This window comes from Liolophura sinensis, chromosome 13 (assembly GCF_032854445.1).
Source record: "Liolophura sinensis isolate JHLJ2023 chromosome 13, CUHK_Ljap_v2, whole genome shotgun sequence".
Taxonomy (NCBI): Eukaryota; Metazoa; Mollusca; class Polyplacophora; order Chitonida; family Chitonidae; genus Liolophura; species Liolophura sinensis.
The window spans coordinates 18,413,636-18,433,036 of NC_088307.1; the positions used below are offsets into that span (position 1 = coordinate 18,413,636).

The 19,401-nt window shown below is 40.8% G+C and overlaps 1 protein-coding gene across 1 annotated transcript; it reads right to left on the reverse strand.

The window, feature by feature from the left end:
- Positions 1 to 2,723: 2,723 nt before the first annotated feature.
- LOC135480495 (probable G-protein coupled receptor No18) lies at positions 2,724 to 6,510 on the reverse strand. Its single transcript, XM_064760337.1, has one exon. It carries the CDS (start codon positions 5,575 to 5,577, stop codon positions 3,931 to 3,933), a length of 1,647 nt encoding a protein of 548 aa, XP_064616407.1. The 5' UTR covers positions 5,578 to 6,510; the 3' UTR covers positions 2,724 to 3,930.
- Between the last annotated feature and the right edge of the window lie 12,891 nt (positions 6,511 to 19,401).

Sequence of the window (19,401 nt, forward strand, 5' to 3'; positions counted from 1 at the left end):
TCTCGTTTTACAATGCAGTGTCATCGGTGAAATAGCCGGAGCAGTCTAGGGCGGATTTTTAGTACTGTACAGTATAAGCTCATCAAAATTTACTTAATCAGAGACTTCAGTTACCAGTTACTATGGTAACAACAGTTTTTTGAGGCTAAAAGTGTATTATCTGGACAAAGAGACGCAATAGCCTAGCATGCAACTACTGTTATTTAAACTTTCAACTTAACAAGAATCTAATAGTCCTATGACAAACGAATGTACTAGAGACTTTCACCTTGCTATGTCACTAAAACAAATTTGCACGTATGTGAAACAAGCTTTAATAACCATAAAAGTGAAAACCTTCTTATCTGAACTACCCCCCCCCCCAACACACACACACACCCACAACACACACACACACACACACACATAGGATATAGGATATCTCTTAGGACGATTGTCGATTCGATAGCCATTTCTGCAAATCATGACAATACGTTGTTTATGTTATTTTGAAGACTAAACGGGATTTCACAGCAGAACAGTTGTTTTCGTAATGTCCCTTATAGTATAATCTTGACCAGTTTTTGCCTGTCAATCATTGGCTGCCATTTGTTTACTCTCCGCAAAGAGGTCAGCGCATTTGACACCCTTTGACCTTGAAACAAGAGAAGCTTCCATATATATTACTTACACTGTACTGACGTATTTGTCTCGGCGAGGGGGCATCCAGAAGAAAAGTGGCCCCCGATTGGCTCATTTCCAGCGCCGTTTAAAGCCAGGTTACGGATGCAGTGACCCACATATATATACACTTAGGTCATTTACTCATTTGAAGAACATTTACCATCATGTGTGGATAGAGAAAGTCGGTCAAAGTTGGGAGAAAACAAATGTCTCTCTGAAGGCACATACCAAACCATCTTACTCTTGAAGACGCAAAAGAGTGCGCGAGAGCGGTATTCGAACCAGGGACCTCACGGGTGATTGACTTTGTATTAGTTAATTGTTGTTTGATATCATCTCAAACTTATACGACCGACGACCGTTTATTGTCATCAAAGCTTCACGAACAGTGAGTCCTGCAGGGATTTGACTTAGGTCTTTTATTATCAGATATAAGACCTATCAGTGTAAGTGTAAGCATTACTTGTACATAAATATTTTGTGTTTTTCACGTAGACTGAATTATCGCCAGATCTGCCATTGCAGTGCTACAACATGGAACCGTTTTTTGAACACCACACATAGCCAAGTACGTACGTCAGATATGATATTTTCAAAGCAACCACTAGCACTGCAGCTTTAGGTCAGGGAGTTTGTCAGGTACCTGGTGAAGGGCGGGGCTTTGTTCATTCCTCCACTTGTATAAACCTGATTGTTGTATTGGTGAAAAATTCATGAGTACCCTTACGCGAGAGATTTTCAGTCCACAATTCGCGAGTGTTCGAATCCAGCTTTAGTTACAGTTTGACTTTTCTGAAATTGACACCTTAGAAACTGTAAGCTTTGCGACTGTGGAAATATACAAAACTAGAAATTGACCGGTTGACTGATGTTTTTTATTCACCAATATCTGATATATATATAGAGACGTATTTGGTTGGAATAAAGCTCTACATGATATGCTTTGTGAAATAAAGTATCCGCGTGACTCGAAACATTTGAATTTTCTAATAAATTTGAGGTGGTGAAATATTTTGTATAAGGAATGAACATTTTTCTGCCCTCAGGTGGAAATGAAATGATGCAATATTTGGTTTGTTTAAAATTGTGCAATCAGTGAAAACAAATTGCTTTCCTTGAATTGTAAACCGCCTTTGAGACAACATCTGGAAAAGACATCTACACAGTCCTCCAAAGAGATAGTGCTTGCACTTCCAAGAAAATTATAAGCAATTCCACCAGTTGAACATTAGAATTTTATGCACAGCATTTGTTTTCTTTCACTGATAATATGATTGATTATGACTTTTCTCAGAAATATTTTTGCCATACCCCGACCATCAGTTGATTCGAGCAGTCGATCCCACTGATGGAGAGCCTGTTCTTTGAATAAAGAGAGCGACGTCACCAGCAAGAGTTCTGTTTTGAAAAGCACAAAGACCCTCGTAATTAATCCAGTATACATGCTATTCAGTAATCAGAATCAACTTTGTCTTCTGCTTTCCAGAACCTTCTTTTGTTTCATCGGGTGTAAAGCACGACCGATTTAAAAAGTGATTAAAAGAGAGCAAGACCAGAAACAACAAAGTTAAAAGAGTAAGAAACTATGTTCATTTTAATACATAATAATCATGATGATGTCACATGTTACATCATCATCATCATCATCATCATCATCATCATCATCATCATCATCATCATCATCATCATCATCATCATCATCATCATCACCACCACCACCACCACCACCACCATCATCATCATCATCATCATCATCATCATCATCATCACCACCACCACCACCACCACCACCACCACCACCACCACCACCACCACCACCACCACCACCACCACCATCACCATCACCACCACCATCATGTCCACACCACCACCACCACCATCACCACCATCATCATCATCATCATCATCATAATACAGCCTGACGCCGGATTACGTCACACGTTACGTCGTCATTATCATTATAGTCGCCATCATAATAATCATCACAGCTGAAGTCTGATGACGTTACACGTTACAACATCATCATCGTCGTCGTCGTCGTCGTCGTCGTCGTCGTCGTCGTCGTCATCATCATCATCATCATCACAACCTGATGTCTGATGACGTTACACGTTATCTAATCATGTACACATTACCCTACGAACATATAAAACTGTTGTAGCAAAATAGCCTATGTATTTCAAAGTTTTGCCATTTTGAAGCAAAAAAATTAAGAGTTCCAGCAGTTTCACATTTGCTAGAGAGTACAATAGCTAAAAACACCATACAGAAATTATATCTTTGCGCTCAGAATGTCTTGTTCATTAAATGTGTTAAAAGGAAAATGTATTGTCAAACTTCGTGTGTATTTATTTATTTGATTGGTGGATTACGACGTACTCAAGAATATTTCTCCTATACGAAGGCGTCGTGTATATTTCGAAACCGTTATAACTAAATTATAATTAACAGTAAAGAACAGAATTTACAGCAGGGTGGAAATATGATCCTCTGGAAGGTTCCTGGGATTCCTCGCCAGTACAACACACTCCCTAATTGTGTAAAAATACAAAAACCTGATGTGTCGTCACAAGGCTTGTGCATTAAATATTTTCTTTACGTGCAAATAGCAGTATCACAGTAAAGTATGAATGAGTACAAAACTCGGGTCCAAGATTTATTTTACCATGGTGCCTTGATAGTCTAGCATGATCTAATTACATTCGCCACTTCTTCAAGAATCCTTTGATTCTTTTGTATTAGCTTGAAAAAGCACAGCAAAATTATTGATCAAAAACAATAACAATAATCAAATTAACCTGTACCACTGGCAGGCCCGACTATAGGCGTCGCCACCAGGACATAAGGCGCTCATCCGGTATACAGACTGACAACGGAGAAAGGTACATCTGGCTTGTCCATTGGTCAGCTTATACGTTTAACGGAAGTTTTCTATGTTAACCAAGACGAAACCTTGCCGTTCCTGTCTATCATCCTTTAAAGTTAACAGGGAATATACAAATATTCCGGCAACAGTATACATCTCTTGTATAAGCTATAAAGTCATAGTAAAAATCTTAGACAGCTACAAACAAAACTGATGAGAAGTTTTGTCAAGACGGACTAATTGAATATTGCAGTGGCCAAATTCTCCGAAAAAATGTCATTCTGTACAAAAATGTCATTCTATACAAATAATTAATACATTCAAACATCATTTTAAGTTAAATATTAATAATTTGAACAACTTTTCTTTCCTTAAGCGCACTTCCAGGGTACACTATGCAGCTAAGCTCGCTTTAATAGCCGTCTAAAAGCATTTCTAATGTTCGGGTTACACAAGCAGTAAATGATGGGGTTCATGGAAGAGTTGAGGTAGTTTATCCAGAAACTGAGATTGTACACTTTCGGAGTAAGACAGCTCGGGCAGTAGGCGTGTATCGGCCACATGATGGAGAACGGCATCCAGCACAGCACGAGAAACGCCATCAGCACCGCCAAGTTCCGGGCTGCGCGGATTTGCTGCGCAAGACGCACAGATTCCAAGCGTCGTTTCCGTATGCGTCCGGCATGGTTAGTGAATCTGGCTTTCTGAACAGCAGCAGAGTACTTCGGTTCGAATTTCAGACGGTTTTGCCATTTGTTCTTATCGCCGGTTTGAAGTTGTCTCACTTCCCAAACCGACTTTGGCAAAATGGAATGAGTTCTGTCAATATTTTTCAACGCTGGCACCACTTGTAAAAGACTAGGTTCACTTTTTGCCCTTGCTAATGGCGGCGACTCCAGTGGTCGGTACCTCAATGGCAACTTTGGAGACGTGTTCGTTGCCACATCTTTGTACTGGCGTCTATGAGGCATTTGAGGGGAAGTGTTGGTAGCAACTGTTCTGTAACTAACGTACTCCCATCTGGAGTCACAGAATATGAACATAAACACATCATCGGATCCTGACTCTGTTCTGTCCGATAAAACATCTAAATCCCGCGTCTCATTTCCTTTTTCGCGAGAGGACGATAATCCACAACAATGCCTCGTTTCGTTTTCTTCTCTGGTGGCGCCAGAAGATGGTGTTTCTGTCGAACCGTCACTTCCTGTACTTATTCTTTTTTCCAGAATTGGCGCTGCTGGATCGCTGGCGCAGGGTGGATCTAATTGGAAAGAGCGACGACACAAGCGTCGCGTCAGCCTCACTGCATGGCGTCGCAGCGAAACAAATATGAGCACAAACAACGCCAGCGTCGTCACAATTGGGACGTAAATTATCACTGAGGAAGCAATCAAAACTAGGAAATGCGGCCTCCATTCTAAGGAACATTTATTCGGAGGAGGAAATCCGTTCAAAGAACGCAGCACGGAAATAAATACTATCCAGTGAACCACAGGCAATAACCAGGTGATAGAGAGAGTTAAGGCCACTCTGCCCCGGGTGCGCGTCCTTATCGCCCTCAACGGCTGGGAAACGGTCTGGTAACGGTCCAGGGCGATGGCGCACAAGTTTGTAAGGGAAGCTGTGCAGCCTACGTAATCCATGAATTGCCACAAGTCGCAGAGCACCGAGCCGAAAACCCAAACACTGTCGAAGGTGATGATGTACAGCATAGAGAACGGCATAACGATCGATGCCACGATCAAATCCGCAAAGGCTAAGCTAGCGATGTAAGCATAGCTCACTGAGTGTAAGGACTTGTCTCGTATAACAGACACAATCGTCAACAAATTCCCGGTGGCGGTAAACAAAATGACCACTGATAGTAACGCCGTTAGAATCCATTTTTCCGTCACATTAAAACCAATGTACGTAGAATGTGGCGTGAAATCAGCGGTGCCGTTGCTACCATCCGTCGATATCGCGCCGCTTAAGTTCCCCCAATTCGAGCGCGACCACTCACTCTCTGCTTCCACCGCTTCCATGTCAAGTATCACAACCTGAGCCATTGAAATACTAACTTGTTTACCTTACGGTTCAACGAGAATTCACCGATTAATTCAACACAAAATGGGACCCAGCTTAAAGCGTTGACACCAGCAGCGATGATGAAAGGTGAGAGTGGAGCCGTCAAGTAGTTATATCGCAAGGTTTTATGCCGAAAAAGTTCGTCATTCCGAAGCAAAAATCCGCAGAACAATTAGCGATAATCCGTCAGGAATGATTGTAATTGGAGTTTATCCAATCAGAAATACTAAGTCTGCAACGAAGGTGCGTCTGTCCAAATTGTCACAGAGAGGGAACTTTTACGTCATTTTCTCCGCACCTCCCAAGACTCCAGAATCAACTGGGAATAAGGTTTCCATTGAGCTTGCGTCTAGTGAGAAAATATCCCAGAGTCAAAGTTCCTTGACACAACTATACAGTGGAATGAGATTGAATTCAAGAGGTATAATCCAAATTTCATCCACGTCATCACCCCCTCACGTCGAGTCAAAGATAATTAACTTCAAACCGACTATCACGATCATTTTCGTCAGTAGTACGAAGGAAGCTGTTCATTGACGATAAAGACGTTTGCCTTGCAAATGATAGCATATCCATGGTACTGCCGAATCAAATATTAGCTCTCCAACTCTTTGGAAAGAGATAACGCCGAGGACACAGAGTTAAAGCCTAGATTTCTGAAGGCTACATCTCTCTCGAATATCGAGTGTCCATGTGTCGTGTACAGGTCGTTCTGCCATCTTTTCCGTTTGCCATATGACTCGAGTCCTCGCGTGTGTCATTCCTCGCTTCTCCCGGTGTCATCTGACGGCGCCGTTCTAACGTTCCCGACCGTGGCATCGCCTCACGCTAAACTCTCCAGAGGGTTGGCGGGAGTCTCATTTCTCGCCTCAGCTGACCCCGCCTGGCTTAATGGAAAGGGGCGGGTCTTTGCCTGTAGTCCAAGGCTGACCAGTTATCCGAAGTACTCGATCAATCCTAACCAAGCTATACCGTCGACAAAACTTCTCACAAGAATCTGCAGTTGATGGTATACTTACAATGTGAATAATTCAACAGCCTTTCTTTGACATGGCCCATACTCTATGGCCAATTCAAGCTCTCTCTCCCTCTCCCTATACCAAAGCAATCGTCACCACGACTGGTATACACCCGAAGCCAGAATTTAGCTGCGTATTTGCAAGCACTTACAATACCAGGGCCCCATTGATGTTTCGATCAGTGTGGTTTAAGCAAGAAAGACAAAACGGTGGAAATATGGATTTTCTCTGTTTCCATCCAGCGATCCCAGATGTCCTTTACCGCCTCCACTTGATGTCACTTTAGCACGGCCCCTTCAGACCCAGCGATATGTTTATCATTCAGATTTACTGCCATTTATTATTCTTGGTCACGTGACCTATCATTAAAGTCTGCAGGGGGGAAAACAGCAGGATTCTCGTGCCGTCATTGCTGTAATGTACTCAGGGGACAAGGGAATAATGGAATTGTTTACTGTTTTGATTTAGTTGTGATTAGCTTTCCAAAGATTTTTTTTTGTGTGTTAATTGCATCGCAGAATATTTTGTCAATGAATGGATAAATGAGTCAGAGAATTCCTCAGTAAATAAGTTATTGAATGAAGAAATAAATAAATGAACTACTGAGTGAAGGAGTGAATCGGCCAGCCAGCCAGTCAGTTAGTCAGTCAGTCAGTCAGTCAGTCAGTCAGTCAGTCAGTCAGTCAGTCAGTCAGTCAGTCAGTCAGCCAATCAAACAGTCAATCGATCGATCGATCAATCAGTCAAATTTCCCATTAATTTCCCATCAGCCACTGAGTTAGGCATATAAAAATCAACTGATCTATCAGACAGATGCAGTTCAACAAGTCCACCAAGAAGCCCGTTATTGTCAGATCATAAGATCAAGTGACCATAACCTCCGTATTTCCCGATTTATGCCTGAGCCATTGTCTGTTAGTGAAATGAGATTAGAGGTGAACATCTTAGCAATGGAGAAAAGGATTACAAGCAGAATGAAGAGTGCCGTGATTACCTTCATTTTATTCTAATGTTTGTTCCAGTACCTTCTTGCTGTCAGGTTATTTGGATGGATGTATCCGCCAAAAAAAAAAAAAAAAAAAACCTCACTAATGACTTAACAAATCGAAAGGGCTATTTTACATGACAATTAAATGTGGTTTCACTTCTCTTTACAACTAACTTTTCTATGTACTGACTAATTTAAAGGAAATTCTATTTGGCGGGGAAAAAATTATCTGTTTTAAAAGCAACAGCTAAATTTTCTGCATATCTTCTTGGTAACAAACTGGTCATTTTTCGCTTATAATCAGTTAAACGACATAAATGTCTAATTTAAAAACCTAGACATATTTGTGCATTCACGCGATATACCTTTTTAAAAACTGCAGGTGAACTTGTTTGCTTGCATGCCTTGCTTCATGATGACGGTTCGGTTTACAGCTTTATTTCCACTATCCAATCCCTCATTGTATCGTGGAGAGTGTCTGACCATTAAATCTAACCCTGTCTCAGAGCTGTTCTCATCTTCTGAATAATTCACCACTATTCACAGTTCAGCCATGTAGACAAAGACCATTTGGGACACAGCCACCGCCACTATTTGATTGTAAAGACCGAAGGGACAGTGTAGGGCCATGGACTACGCCCCGCGCCACCGTAATTGGAGAATCCCCTTCGGGTGGTCGATTTGCCTTGCTTGTACTACATGGCATAAAGGCTCACTGTCAGTGACCACTAGTACATTTTTCTAATCACAAATTTATGTATAAATTTGCACAGATATATTTATCGTGTGGGCCTGAAAAAAAAATTAACGTGAACCGTCTTAAATTGGCATATTATTCAAAGATCTTTTAAATGTATCCTCTCCGGTCGTACGTGGGAAGGTCTGCCATTAACCTGCGGATGGTGCTGAGTTTCCTCCGGGCTCTGCTCGGTTTCTTTCCCACCATAATGATGGCCGCCGTCGTATAAGTGAAAATAGTATGGCGTAAAACACCAATCAATTAATATCTTAGTATTAGTATTAGTGTAACACAGCATCCCGTATCAGTAAAATGGCTTGGGCGGGGCAGCTTATCTGTTTTCGGTAAGTCGTCCCAGTGAAGCAGCACTAGATAAAAAAGGGTGGTGGAAATGCGTCTTGTAACAAGGAACCACATTACACGCGCTCTAAGGACTGAAAAATTTTTAAGTACAAAGTTAAACCTCAATCACTCACTCACTCAATCAAACTTGTTGTAGTTTAAATACTACTTCACCTAATGAAAAAATTGTCATGAAAGGCTTTGGTATCCGTTAATAATTTTATTTAATACTATTATGACATCAAAAACAATGTATGTGTATGAAATGAACTCTCTCAGGGTGGCATAAATCGTCTGTGCCAGACCACCTTTTCAAGTGAAAAATGCAGCTGTTTTGATGCTCAATTTTTCTACTATTTATTTAATAATGTGAGTAAAATATCAAATTCGTATAGGTTTAAGAGTGTTTTTGAATAAATGCGTACTTGGGGGTTTATAGTGGTTACCCGATATAACAATTTTATGTGACTTAACTGTGGTTTAACGCCATACCAAGTGCACAAGAACTGTTCAATAATGCGATGGGGTCAGTTTAACGGGGGCGAAAGAAGGGCTCCTGCAAAAGTGACTGATAAACTTTCCTACGTGTAACCTACAGATATGCATGCAGATGATATATAACTTAGACTGTCCAAATGACAAATATGAGCGCGCAGTGAGAGTGGAGGAATCTACAAAATCTCTGTCAATGGCCGGATTCGAACTCGCATCTTTTGTCCTAGCCATCAAAAGACAAACATCTCAACAACTCCACAACGGCCCACTAATCACAGCTCTTCATGACGTGGTTGTGCACCGGTCATTCACTGTAACTCAATCCCTGTAATCAGACACACTTACATCAGTTATGTCCATGGGCTCATCCTCATCCGCCCCCCCCCCCCCCCCCCCCACATTTCTTTATAGTTTCGTTTCATGTCCGCGTTGACTGTAGTCATTGTCCAGTCGAATCAGTGCGTGGAAATTGTACTGGGAGTTCACAAGATACGGTTCCTAATCTCCGGAGCCTCGCCAAAATTGAAATAACACCTATCTTCCATTTCTACACGGAACCTATTCGTTTCTTCTTCGGCATGCGATAGGTCACTGCGGTCACCGTGGGTTCAACTGAAGTGGCACGTGCCAAATTCCATTCTGGACCATTGTCCAATTGGACTGATTGAGTGATTTAATTGTTGTTGAATGTCATTCTCGTATAGGTGGTCGGAGTGAACTGGAAAAACCATCGACTTGTGTTAGTGTAAACCTGCAGAGTGGTGCAATTAAACGCCAATCAAAAAAGAAATTTTACGTGGTTTCACGATCGCCATCTCGGACACAGAGTTATGCATGTATGTATGCTTGCGATTTGACGTCGTACGTAACAATTTTTCAGTCGTATGACGACGAGGAGTCATCAGGTGTGTACCTATACTGTGTCTTCTTGTTGCAGCTGTCGCAACTTAAGTATCGTGTCGAAGACACCAGACTTGACACCCCAGCCAGTCACATTATACTGACACCGGGTCAACCAGCCCGCTTTCCTTACTCTCAATGTTGAGAGCCAAGCAAGGCAGCAACAAGTACCATTTTAGAAAAATACTGATGCTATATCAATCTTAAAATTCGTGCAACAGCTGGTCTCGAACCCATACCACGCTATTACACACTTTTAAAACAGACGCCTACGCTTAGTCGGATATAAAAACACCTTGTATAAGGATAGCATGTCCCAGACTCTCTAGCCAATTATAACGCAGTGAACGGCAGGGAAGCCTTTCCAAAGACAACGGTGTGATACGAGTGTAAAACACAGATATGTCTCCGCATCATTATAACGTGGGTGGGTGTGAAGGTTAGGAAGCCGCAGCATTTGCCTACACGTCAAATAAGACAGCTCTATTTCACCGGGGTTTCACGAACAAATTCAGTAAACTGTTGATATAGGTTCGAAGCATAAATTTGTACTTTTGTTCATAATTAGGGATCAAATTTAAGCATTGTTTACATAGGTCCGTTTATGTATATATTTAAAAATACGTACCTGTAGGTATATATTTTGCATCCTTACTAAACGACGTGAAAATGCACGTTATTCCATGAGTCTCAATATAATATAACACATATTTACTTAACACCTTTACTAACAATTGAAAGGCGTTAACTGACACATCTTCTGAAATGCGCTAATTGACACCTTTTATGAAAAGCGTTATTGACACCTTTTCTTCATTAAGGACGTTAATTTATATTTTTAAAATTGGAAGATGTTAATTTTCATATTTCCTAAAAGGTGTTGCTGTCTTGGTGAATCAGACACGAGAACAACACCTCATTCTGTGTGGCCTGTTGCGAAATTTGATTTTTTTTAAGACTAGAAGTGTGTTCACAGTAACGTTACATAATGTGCAATTTATTTATTTAATGGATTCGTAAAATGGATAAATAGATTGACTGATAAATTAACGAACTGAAGACTGATTGAAGACAGAATGATGAATTAGGGAAATTTAATGGATGTTTCTGTTTGAACCAAAACTACGCAACATATAAATAGGGTGATTTATTTATTTATTTATTTCCTTGATCGGTAGTTTACTCCGTACTCAAGAATATTTCACTTATATGACTTAGAGTCAACATTGTGGTGGGAGGAAACATCACTTGGATGAAACTATTGGGCTCTAATTCAACTGGTTTGAATAAACAGGACACAATATGTAACAAATGCATATAGTATAAGTGAAATATTCTTGAGTACCAATGAAATGAATAAATCAAATAAAGAAAATGAAAAGAGGACATTTTGAAATAATAATGTCATATATTTAAAGACGTTCAGCACTGACAGTAAGACGACAGTGTGATAGCATAGCTGGCAAATGGTCACACTTAACCGGCAAAACACGGTCTCGGTCAATTTACCTCAGTCAGGGTTTTATTCTAACTGTTCATGTAAATGCATGAATGGTAGCAATTTACACGCCCCCTAGCACCATGGCTTAAGCAGAACTAGGTAAAAAAAGTATGCAGTGATGTTAATTGCAATTATTAGATTTGATTTGATTTGTGTTTTACGCCGTACTCACGAATATTTATAGGACGGCAGAGTCCAGGGCAAACCCACGACCATGCACAGGTTGCTGTCAGACCTTCCCACATATGGTCGGGAAATTAATAGACACTGCTGGTCTAGAATTACTCAAAATGCTGTGTTGTTATCACCTTTAACACACAATCACATTAAAACAATGCAAAAGCACCAGGCCTCGGGGATGTTTAGTTCACTAGCAGAATCCTTGTTCATGAAATACATGGCTCACCAAATCTCAAATACATCGATTGATATGTTCTAATGAGTTATCTTTCCCTGCACAATGGCGAGTCGGGTCCAAGCTGGACTGACCCGCCATTGTTCTGCGTTACGGCTATGCCCGCAAGACAGGGCTGAACAGCAAACCACACAGCTTAGGTCCGAGCTACCATAGGCGGGATATTTATTTATTTATTTGAATGATGTTGTACGCCGTATACTCAAGAATATTTCACATATACGACGCCAACCAGCATTATAATGGGGTCTCCTGAGTCATTGCGCCTGGATCACTGCTATCTCCTTCGGCCACGGAGGCCCCCATGTCCCAGTTAAACCTCACAACAAGGACAGAGACCGCAGTAGCATGTCAAACAATATTTTCATTTATTTTACTTCCTTTATGGTAGCAGTAGCAGCAAGGACATTATTTCAAAAAGAAAATAAAAACAAAATCATAAGCTTTAAATTTGAAGTGGATGTCAACTGGCTTCAATGTACATTGGTGGCAGAATGACTCGCCAGCAATGATTGACTGGTCATATAGCACACTGGCATTACCGGTAATTACCTTTGTCCGCTGATAGCTTGGCACTACTCGCAGATACCCCCACGCTTGTTTAAAGTCGTGCTACTACCTGTGGTTTCATGAGACAAGATAATCCACAGGAGAAGCCGTGCAAAAATGTAATCCAGGCAAATATCCGCGTTTCTAAGAAATGTACCAGTCATTGCTGTCCGGGTGTTTCTACACAGTCGACGTCCCAGTGATCTTTCCACCTGGTAACAATATAAATTCGGATCATGACGGAACACGTCGTCACCGGGAACAGACACTAGTGGAATTAACCAACATTATTAGAACAACATTTGGGCAAACTGATTCACAACAGATTAGGTGCCATGCTTTTTCCCTTAGATAACTGTCCACAACTCAACCATCCGCACTCATCACCAGCAAAAGTTTATCCCGTTCTCTCTTGTTGAAACATGGCCTCCTGTTGTAACAGAGACACTACTTACGAGAAGTCTGCGTTGAAGCTGCAGTATTGTAGTAAACAACATGTCAATAACGACTGTCATCTGACCTTATATTTGATTTGTGACTTGTTGACATAAACACAGATAACCGTACAGATTTGCCGGGAAGATCGTTTACATTCAGACGACGGTCGCCTGTTTTGCTTTACCGGCACAATTTGTTTTCCCGACAGACAGTTACGGATCACGAACAAAGTAAGGTAATACCGTGTGTGAAAACATGTTGACGAGAGAAAGCAAAACCATTATATCAGATTCGCTGAGTGCGGAAGTACGGATACCCCCTCCCTTAGAGCCCAGCCCCCCCCCCCCGCCACTTCTCCTTACTCAGTTGAGTTCTGTATCATTAATTTACGTTATCGTCTACACTTTTGACAATCACTTTCAAGGGCAGCCGATAAGCATCGTAAATTAAATTCCGTCTCGAATCCGAATCGGTAATTTCCACTTGAAGTGGAAAGCATCAACAAATAATCGCCACTGTTCTCGACTTTGTAGCAACAGACTGTTGACAGCGCTCTGACAGCAATGAACTGCTGACAGCCGCTCTGACAGCAATAAACTGCTGACAGCGCTCTGACAGCAATAAACTGCTGACAGTGCTTGAATGCATTAAAGTGTTGAAAAGTTTTGGTGGTCTTACATGAATTTTAGTGGGGGGTGGGTGGTTGGGTGGGTGGGTAGGTGGGTGTGTGGGTGGTTGGGTTGGTAGGTGGATGGGTAGGTGGATGGGTGGGTGTTTGTAGTGACTTGCAACAGAGCCTACACACCGATCTCGATCTCGCCTCATGTTTTGTTTTAGGGAATATCTTGACCGTTACCATTGGTATTATGGTACAAATGATCTGTTCACTACTTGTATAGGTGGCAGAAATGCTCGCCATGATTGATTTTAAAGGTTACCGTGCATATAGCATGCTTTGGGAGTGTTTAGAGTTGCTTGAATTTTTTGTCAGCGTGTGGTTTTAACGTTACCACGTGACCTGTTTTAGTTATTCTCGGGATGTTTGAATTTCCGTTCGCCATCAGTTATGAAGGTTACCAAAAATGGGGTATTGCTTATTGGTTAATGAATTTGCTTGAATTTCTCGTAACCATGGGCTTTCATCGTTACCGTACATAGAGTTTTCTTTTTGTTGATAACAGAGTTGTTGAGATTTGTCGTCACCATGGTGTTTCATGGTATACTAAGTGTTTTCATGCTTATCGAGTTGCTGGAGTACATGTATGTTTGGGTTTTAACAATTCTTCCGTCATACAACAGCGATGAGTCATCAGGTGTGTGTACATATACTGTATCTTCCTGTGGCAGGTCGAGTCCATGCCGCCGAAATGCTGCCCCAATAGAGTATCATGTCGAAGACACCAGACATGACACCCGGCTGACGGGCCAACCTGGCCAACCAGCCCTGTTTCCTTGCTCTCTAACTTCTCAGCACTGATAGCCAAGTGAGGTAGCAACAAGTACCATTGTTTAAATCTTAGGTACGTCTTGACCACATCTAGGTCTGCCGGCTTCGACGCGGACGCTCTTATCACGTGGCCACTGAAGCGGTCAAGTTGCTAGAATGTCTCATTATCATGGGGTTTAAGATTACATTGTTGTGGGTGTTTTATCTGTTATCGGGTCGCTGGAATTTCTCGTCGCCGTTGAGGCTTAAGGTTACCTTACATCGGATGTTTTATTAGCCATGGAGTTGTTGGAATGTCTTGTTACAACGGGGTTTATGGTTATCTTACATCGGATGTTTCATTTGTCATTGAGTGGTTGGAATGTCTTGTTACAATGAGGTTTAAGGTTACCTTACATCGGGTGTTTTAATGGTCATCGAGTTGCTGGAATGTCTTGTTACAAAGGGGTTTATGGTTATCTTACATCGGGTGTTTCATTTATCATTGAGTGGTTGGAATGTCTTGTTACAATGAGGTTTAAGGTTACCTTACATCGGGTGTTTTATTGGTCATCGAGTTGCTGGAATGTCTCACCCCCAGTCAGTTTAAGGTTACTTTACATGAAGTGTTTTATTGGTTATCGAGTTGCCTGAATGTCTTGTCACTGTGGATGTTTATGCCTACCATAAATAGGAGACTCTATGTGTACCATAAGTAGGAGATTCTATGTGTACCATAAATAGGAGATTCTATGGGTACCATAAACAGGAGATTCTATATGTACCATAAATAGGAGATACTATGTGAACCAAAAACGGGTGACTCTATGTGTACCATAAATAGGATATTTATGTTTATCGTAAATAGAATATTTTATGTTTATCATACGTAGGATATTTTATGTTTACCGTAAATAGGAGATTCTAGTGTTCGTGTAATTCCAAGAATTTCTTCCTCTAACATAATTCTCCATGAAAGTTTCTTCATACCGTAAAAATTTCGATCTACGGGCACTACAGTGGGTACACATTCTACCTCCAATAATGCAGACATATCAGCATAAATGGCCACAAAGTGATATCTTTAAATCTCAGTTTCGTTCCACTGGCTAGGCCAGCCTAATTGATGATTTTGTTGGCTTTAAAGAAACCGTACAAAAACAAGGTCGTGGATGAAGTATATTCACGTTTGTTAACATCAAAGTCAAGCAGACGGAACATCTTACTTGGGTTGTTGTCGGTGGAGAGTACAATGGTCTCATCTTAATTTGTTTTTACTAAAGGGATATATTTCGATTTCGACTTCGTAAATCATGCATTCGTAGACAACAATATACTGGAATTGCCTGCGCATGGTGAATGGCGTGGTAGATCCAACATAAGTGATTTGACTTCTCAAGGGTATATACTCAAACGCCTTCATTCCAGTTTCGTGAAATATCGCAATTAGCATTGCTCAACATATTAAGAAATGTGAAGTTCTCTTGCTTTTTATTTCATTGTTCACATCAGTGTTTTACATCTGTGTGATGTTTACATGAACAGTTGGTTACATGAACAGTTTGTTTACATAATCAGTTGCTTGCTTGAACAGACGTTTAGATAAACAGAATACGAAATTTGTATTGCAGGTGCTTACATGAACAGGTGTTTACATGAACAGATGTTTACATGAACGGTTCCTTACATGAGTAGTTGGTTACACAAAAAAGTTGGTTACATGAGCAGTGGCTTACATGAGTAGTTGGTTACACAAAAGTTGGTTACATGAGCAGTTGGTTACATGAGCAGTTGGTTACATGAGCGGTTGGTTACGCGAACAGCTGGTTACATGAGCAGGTGCTTACATGAACAGGTGTTTACTCAACGAATGTTTACATGCATTGTTGCTTACATGGGCAGTTGCTTACATAGATATGTGCTTACATAAACAAAAATGTTTACAAAAACAAATGTTTACAGTAACTGTTGGTTACATGAACAGATGCTTACTTAGACAGATGTTTACATGAACAGATGTTTACATGGACGATTGCTTCTTTAAACAGTTGCATATATGAATATTTGCATTACAACGCAACTAAGATCATCGATATGCTCTGCCGAACATCACGGACGACTGCCGACTGTTTCTTTTTTCACATGTAAACGTACGAATTCCTTTTATTTATTTGTTTATTTATTGGTAGTTAACACCGTGCTCAAATTTCATGTACATATGGCGGCGGGTGGAGGTGAGGGCTTAGAGTAAACCAACGCTCGCTTTGTTTTGTATGCACCTGTATGCTTCCGTATTGGAACAAGTGCTAATTAGTGTGTAAGGTGTTAATCGATTTGGAGCATGGTTCAGTTGGTAGAGCGTCCGTTTCGAAGGCGGTAGATCCAGGGTCAATCCTGGGTCGGGTCACACCTGAGACCTTAAAAGAGGAAGTTGTAGCTTTCTCGCTTGGCGTTCAGCATGTAGAGGATAGTCCAACAACTAGTTGACCCGTATCTGTATAATGGCTGGAGCAGTTTACTTACTTCGGTAAGTCGTCTCAGTGAAGCAGCACTAGATAAAAGAGCGGTGGAAATTCGACCTGCAACATGGAGGCACATTACATGCACTCTGAGGACTCCTTCGTCGTCATATGTTAAGTACGACGTTAAACCCCAAGCACTCACTCACTCGGTTTGGGACAACTTTTTTCGATGGCTTGGTGATTTTCCGGAGTTATATTTGAGTCTTGTGTTTTGAATACTTCTATGCAACTTGCTTTCACTGGTGGGCGTTAAAGAAATGAAAAGTACCGCTAAGCAATTTCCCATCTGTAAAATAAAAAATTGTTAAAAAATAAAAACGAGTTTTCATTCACTCTGTATTAAATGTTTTTTAACATAACAACTCTTGTATACGAGTCTTCAGCAGCCGTGCTTGGCTTGATGTCTCATGTCAAGACAGTTGTATTCCTGTATTTTCACATCCTTGATAACCGTCTTCCTGTTTGCTTTTTTAAGTGCGAGAGCTCGACCGACTTAATTATTCCTTAGACGTTCCAGTCCATCGGAAATAATCTATACTTTAACACAGAGACTTCTGCCATAATTGCTAAAATCGTGAAGTTTCATTGATTTTTTTTGGTATTGTAAACGTTATTCTTATTTTATCCACAACAAAGAAGTTTCGCATCAGTGTGGCATTGCCAGTACATTGACCATTGATTCATTTTTTATTTATTTGACAATACTGTTCAACGCCCTACCTAAAATTTTTCGAACTACATTAATTCATAATGGTACGCTGTAAGAATATGGATTTGATCATTATTTTTGTCTAATTTTAGTCTTGCGTTATTGCTGGTTTGGTATTTATTGACCATTTGTACTACCGATATTAGAACACTCTTTTAATCAATCCTAATTAATCATCTTTTCACGCTCTTCTCAAACTTCTACAAAAGTTATGTGTCATAAATTTGCATATTGAGTTCTATTTCCAGTTGAAACCTGTGTGCGTACAGTGTAAAAATTGATAGTAATTGTACGATAAAGTTGAGACAAACACATTTAGTGCATTTCCCCATAATGGCCGACTGGTTAAAGTGTCTGACTTTCAATTGCTAAGTTACAAAACATATGGTTTCAGACCGAAATAAGGAATTTTCTTTTTTTGGTTCCCAAGTTTCCCCGAGCCTTGGTGGCAAGAAGTAATTGATTGTTCCCTGTGGTCTGGTCTGGCATAAAGGTTCCTGATTAAGACCCTTTCTTTTCAGCAATATCGCGAATAGCACGTGGGAAAGACAGCCAGTGATCCACCATTAGACGGGTGGTTTACTCTGAGCACCCGGGCTTCCTCAACACATAATGATAGTCGTTATCGTATGAAAGTTCTTTAGTTATAGCGTTAAACAAGAATCAAATAAACAAATTAAGTAAATAGAAAGAAGTTCTCTCGCTGAGCACCGCTATAATAAGACAATCACGCACATCGCCTTGGGAAAGAAGGAATATGTTTTACGCAGTGACTGTCCTAAAATCCCCTGTAAATACAGCCTAGCAGTACATCTTCATTCCCCACGAATGTCTATCCCTGTCTGGGTCTTGCCAGATTGCGTTCGTTCGCACCATTACGCCGAGATGTCCTAAAATGCACTTAAAACGTCCTTGAGGCGATCACGTTTCCAGCACGTGTCAGTTGGTCTCTTTTCACTTGCAATCGCAAATGTTATCCTTCGACTCAAATTTCCGATAAAATCGATCGACATCGGTTGATGGCCGAGGTCAAGGCCGTTGTCTGTCGGGGGGAAAAGAAATTCGATTGTCGCTAATTCTTGGGCAGGCAGTATTTCAACATTTTGGCTCACACTCTAGTAATAATGGCTTCTGAAGAGTTCGCGGTGAGGACACACGGATTCCCATCGATCTACACAGAGCCTCCACATAACGTGGCGTAACGCAAATGAAACCCAGTAAACATGGGACAAGTACCAGATCCGAAGTCGGATTGTTCCTGGACAATTACGCATCATATCCAATTCGACCTTTTCCCCTGAAGGATATAAAGCAACTGTTATTTCACGAATAAAGACATTATCAAAAAATGAGATATGACACGCTGATGAGGTTAGGGGTTTCATTACAGAATTTGTGTTCCATTACAGAATTTGTGTAACAGATTCTATAAATATAACGACCGATTGATGAAGAAGTAACTGTACACAAATCCAGTCCTCCAAATTCACCAACCAGACAGTGTTAGATGAATCTAATACCTCATACACTAACTAACCATAACTTATCCTGTGTATAACACACAACTGTGGAAATAAATAACGGTAGTTTATCGTGAGAGTTCTTATTGCATAGCGTAGCATCACCACCTCGAGTCTATGAGATCGAACTCAACAGCTGTCTCTTTTTGTCCAGGCTGAAGTTCAGCCTTCACTTTTTGGACACGTTCTCTCCACATGGAAAGCCATACGTTTGTATGACAGGCAAATGTAAAAGCACCTGA

Excerpts from the sequence above, each read along its gene's own strand:
- LOC135480495 (XM_064760337.1), bottom strand. The coding sequence starts at position 5,577 with ATGGCTCAGGTTGTGATACTTGACATGGAAGCGGTGGAAGCAGAGAGT.